This window comes from Lutjanus erythropterus, chromosome 7, assembly GCF_056507025.1.
Source record: "Lutjanus erythropterus isolate fLutEry1 chromosome 7, fLutEry1.hap2, whole genome shotgun sequence".
Lineage (NCBI taxonomy): Eukaryota > Metazoa > Chordata > Actinopteri > Lutjaniformes > Lutjanidae > Lutjanus > Lutjanus erythropterus.
This window is the reverse complement of record NC_139323.1, coordinates 18,899,179-18,904,569: the sequence shown is the minus strand read 5'-3', so window position 1 is coordinate 18,904,569 and position 5,391 is coordinate 18,899,179. Positions and strand designations below refer to the sequence as shown.

General features: G+C 41.7%; 1 protein-coding gene across 1 annotated transcript; it reads left to right on the top strand.

Annotated features, from left to right (window-relative positions):
* The first annotated feature begins 3,555 nt into the window (after positions 1 to 3,555).
* Positions 3,556 to 5,391, top strand: foxe3 (forkhead box E3). The gene has a single exon (XM_084722214.1). It carries the CDS (start codon positions 3,683 to 3,685, stop codon positions 4,934 to 4,936), a length of 1,254 nt encoding a protein of 417 aa, XP_084578340.1. The 5' UTR covers positions 3,556 to 3,682; the 3' UTR covers positions 4,937 to 5,391.

Below are 5,391 nucleotides of genomic sequence, written 5' to 3'. Positions count from 1 at the left end.
ACCCCTGGTGGGGAACACTGCTCTACATGAATTCATGTGTACAAATTAGTGACAAGTTAGAGGAAAAAACAGCATAAAGTTTCTTAAAAGTTCATCACATGCACAATAACCACAATGTGAACTATCTGGTGGATGCTTTTAATTAGAAGCATCTTGCCAGTATAAATATTACACAGCTGAACAGCATTATTACCAAGTTAACTTTGCAACAAAACATTCATAATTCAAGGCTATTATCAGATGGGAAAATTGTGCAAATATCAACACACACCACATGTGGTTACTACGGTGTTTGACCAAGATATATTGATCAGAACAGCTTCAGTGTACGATAGCATAGATTCATTCAGATTATCCCCTCTTACACTTGGTGTTTTGTTGATGGTGGTGGAAGACACTGTTGAACAATTTGGTCAAAAATCTCCCAATTAAGTTGAGATCTGATTGTGAACACCACTGCATTTGATTCACATCATTTTAATACTCATCAAACCATTCGGTGACCCATAAATTATATAAGTTATGCCACTCTTTGATTTTCTTTGATGTGCTGGTCATTTACACATCCTCAGGTTATTGAATGTACATGCAACATGATGAATTTTAAAGAACACTGTAATATACAGATCTATGGTTACACTGGACTCTGAACATATTCAGGAAAACAGTAAAGATTGCTTTTAAATATGACTGAAACAATATCTCCTGACTAAACAGCTCTGCTCATCTAATGATATTTAGCTAGATGACTTCAGACCGTGTAATTCACAATATAGAGGATATTACATAGCATATACTATAACAGGTACTAATAGTTAAATTATATGTCTTAGTATTTAGTATTGGTGTGGGTCACTGGAATGATGACGGTTCTCTATAATGAGATGATACTGAAGGATGATGGAAGTGCCATGAAACCTTTTAGAAATATCTGGATCTTTCTGGACCACCAGAGGGCTTTTTTTTGTAAAAAAAAAAAAAAAAAAAAAAAAAAAAAAAAGGTTATTGTAATTTTGATATTGATTTATAATAAGTCAGTCTGTGCAGTAACCTTATTGTGTTGTGTATTATGCTGTTGTTGTCGTTGTTGTGGTTATGGGATGATTTTTTGTCATTATGGACTGTCATGTATTGAATATTGCTGTGGACTCCAGGAAGAATAGCTGCTGCTACAGCTAAAGGGATCCTAATCACTGAATGAAAAGACATTGTGAGTCTACCTTGCCTCAACAGTCCACAACAGCTCTCCCCATGTTGTTGAACTTGATGGCAGCGGGTCACCTCTCTGTGTATCTTAGCTTTTGTAATTAACTTCAACTCTCTATTTGCCTAAATAATCAATTAGAAGCACTATCATTTGCGTTGTGTTTAAAGGCTGTTGTCTACACACCAACTGTGTGCAGAAGTGTGTTTTTACTTAACAATCCATAAGATAACACCTCTCCTCTCAGGCCAGGGGGACTGTTTGATTATCGCTCTCCAAAAATGAAAATGAAATGAGGGGATATTTACTTTTCTTCCCCAAAAGCTTTGATAGCTCAATTGCTTGTTTTCAGTGGCTTGTTATTATTTTTCAATTGGTGGATTGGCTGTTGGGTTTGGAGTAGCTTGGAGCAGCTCTGTGAGTGTTGTTTCTGCCCTGGATATACACAGAGCTGTCAGTGAAAGCAGCGAGCAGAGAGACAGACACAGAGAGAAGAGAGAGAGAGAGAGAGAGAGAGAGAGAGAGAGAGAGAGAGAGAGAGAGAGAGAGAGAGAGAGAGAGAGAGAGAGAGCAGGGGTCATCAGTAAATCTCAAACATTACAGGTTACACAATGTTCCAGAGTGGCTTTCAGCACCTCACTAATACAGGCTTCATGGGAAAATGCATTCATCTAGAGCTGCAACAACTAATTGATTAGCTGTGGACTATTAATCTCTAACTATATTGATAATTGATTTATTGGTTTGTGTGTTTTCTTTTTTAGAAGAAGAAAAGCCTAAATTCTCTGATCCCAGCTTCTTAAATGTGAATATTTTCTGGTTTCTTTACTCCTCTATGAAAGTAAACTGAATATCTTTGGGTTGTGGACAAAATATGACATTTGAGGACGTCATATTGGTCTTTGGGACACACTGATTAACATTTTGTAATAATTTTCTGACATTTTATAGACCAAACAATTAATTTATTAATAGAGAACATAATCAACAGATTAATCAATGACAAATATAACCGTTACATGCAGTATTACTTTGATCTGTTCCTTTTCTGGGCTACATGTTATCATGGACATTGAGCTGATAAAATGCCTTCTCAAAGGATTGTATTTTTCATTAACTAAAACTTAGGTACCACTTTAAAATAAGACTACCATTTTAAATTATTTAGAAATAGTTAATAATTATGTTATTAAGGTTGGAAACACTTTATAAATGATTAATAAACAATTGTAAACAAGTCATGGCACAGTTTTCATATGTATTCAATATGGGTTCACTATTTGGTAAGCAGTTTCTGCTTACTACTAAACAATCTTACTAATGATCACTAACACTTATAACTGGCAAAAGGGAGCCTTGCTGTAAAGTGTGAAACATGTCATAATTTATTGATAACTAAGACTGAGTGACCAGTACATCAAGTAAAGGAAGATCACCAATGTAATTCTGTCCTGAAGAAAATACAAACCATCTGGTAATTTGATGCCAAATCAAACTTTTTGACCATGAAGATATGCTGACTGCTGTTTAATGCTACCAACTTATTACCAAATACATGGTGGAGCCATCAGGTATAAATACTGCTGATGGAGAAGATGAAGTGAGCTCACTGAGCCATCTGGGCTCACTATTTGGCAAGCAACAGGTCACTGTTTCCCTTTTTATTTAATGTTTCTAGCAGCTTTTAATGATTGATTTATAATGTGTTTATTTAATAGCCTCATTATAAACCCTTCATAAATAATTTACAAGGGTAGTCTTATAAAGTGGTACCTCCTAGAGTCAAAGACTAATAAATACCAACACATTTCATGTATTTGGTGCAGTCTGAAGTTATCTAAAACAGCAGTATTAGGCTATCTTGGCTCAACTGGTTGGTGCCAGTGTGTTAAAATAACATAATAATGATCCAATAGATATCCAGTAATAGAGTGAAATTAGGCAAGTAAACTAAGGGAAGAAGCTTTTTCCAAGGGGAGGCATAGTCTCAGACTTTGAAAACTCCTGATGGCAAGAGGTTACTTTTACTGGGCTATATGGACATGGAGCTGATAAAAGGCCTTTTCAAGATAAAGTATTTTGTATTAACTAAATCCAAAAGGCCCTTTTGAAAACGGACTGAGTAGGACAGAAATCTAATTATTGTAACAATATAATGATAACTTAAAATAAATGTAAGATCATGTGATTTTCCTGTCAAATGGGCTATGGTGGGTCAGAGGAATATTAAAATGTTTCTCTTGGGTTTTGTCCTCCTACCTTCAGCGTCACTGGCTCTCCAGTGGCGTCATCCCTGCTCTGCTTTATAAAACTGTCAACGCCTTTCTCTCACCTGGACTGACTGACACACACCACCCAAACCCCACCAGGGCAGGACAGGACAGCCTGGGCTATTTTTGGCCAGAGCAGAGGGGATCATAACTTGAGTCTTTCACGGGCATTTTTCCACAAAAAGACGACCTCTACATTGTTTCTTTTATGAATCTGGCAAATTATTCTTACTTCTCTGGCATGTGCAACATGACCGCAGAGACGCAGCACTCGCCCGCCGAGGCGAGTCCTGTTGTCATGTCTCCAAACGTGAGCCTGGACTCTCCTCTACCTCCGCCGCCTCTCATGCTGCAGGCCCGGTCCAAGGACAACGTGTTGATCAAATCTGAGCCGCGGGGGAGCAGCCCCAACACGGCGGAGGATGGAGCCACGCTCGGGCAGACCGAGGAGCACCTGCCCACCGGGAGCCGCCGCAGGAAGAGGCCCGTCCAGAGGGGCAAACCTCCCTACAGCTACATCGCCCTCATCGCCATGGCCATTGCCAACTCCCCCGAGAGGAAGCTCACCCTGGGGGGCATCTACAAGTTCATCATGGAGAGGTTTCCTTTCTACAGGGAGAACTCCAAGAAGTGGCAGAACTCCATCCGCCACAACCTCACCCTCAACGACTGCTTCGTGAAGATCCCCCGGGAGCCAGGGCGACCAGGGAAAGGCAACTACTGGACTCTGGACCCCGCTGCTGAGGACATGTTTGACAACGGGAGCTTTCTGAGGAGGAGAAAGAGGTTCAAGCGGACAGATGTGAGCACCTACCCCGGCTACATGCAGAGCTCCAGCGCCTTTACCCCAACCCCAATGGGAAGACCGTCGTACCCCAACACCCTGTACGCGGGGATAGGGTCGGGGTATGGCTCCCAGCTGACGGCTACATCCCCGCATCCCGCCATGCTCCATCACTACCAGACCTCCAGCCAAGGACAGCCGCGCATGTTCAGCATCGACAACATCATCAGCCAGCAGACGGTGGTGCAAGGCGGAGAGCTGAACACCCAAACGCTGGGGCTGGGCGGGGGAGGTGACCTGGGCTCCATGACCTCCAGCTGCTCGGTCACCGGCACCGACCCGTCTGCGTGTTTCCAGACACAGACTGTGAACCCGTCAGCGAACATGCTGAGCAGAAACAGCGGGAACCTCTCCTCCAACCTGGCTGCTGCCGGGTACCCCTACTCCTCATCCTCGGCCTCTCCCCCAAACCTGCCCACCATGACCCAGTCCGGCTTCTCTCCCGGGAGCTCTCAAGTGTACTGCTCCGGCAACAGGCTGTCCCTGCCCGGCCTGCGCCCGGGCTCCTGCGCCGAGCACACGGAGCAGCTGCTGGGCCTCTCCAGCCCCATGAACTCCTACAACAACTCCTACATGAGACAAGCCAACTTTGCGTCAGGACTGGAGCGGTATATGTGAGACATTAATAGCCAAAAAAACAAAATTAATAATTAATTATACTGAACAGTCCTATATAAAAAGAATTTGCCCTCATAGAGCACCACGAGTTGGAAAACTCTCATAACAAGAAGTCCCTTAAAGAGTATTTTTCGGGATATTACAGCCGAAGAAAAGGTCTATATTCCAAGATCATCATAGACTATAGATTAAACAACAGATTTATAAGTTTCTCTAAGAAATTCGGTGATTTATTTTTTATTTTTTGCAAACATCAGAAAATACACGTCAGAAAACGACCGAGCCTCATGTTAAAACATTCCTATTTTCAAAGGTGTAAAGCCATTTCTAAGATCCGTTTTTGACACATTCCATGACCGTATCTCAGAGTATTTTATTGTGCCACATTTCGTTCATTTTTCCTGTGTTTTAGAGTTTGTTTTGAAGTTTGCATGTGTTTGTTTTATCATTCATTC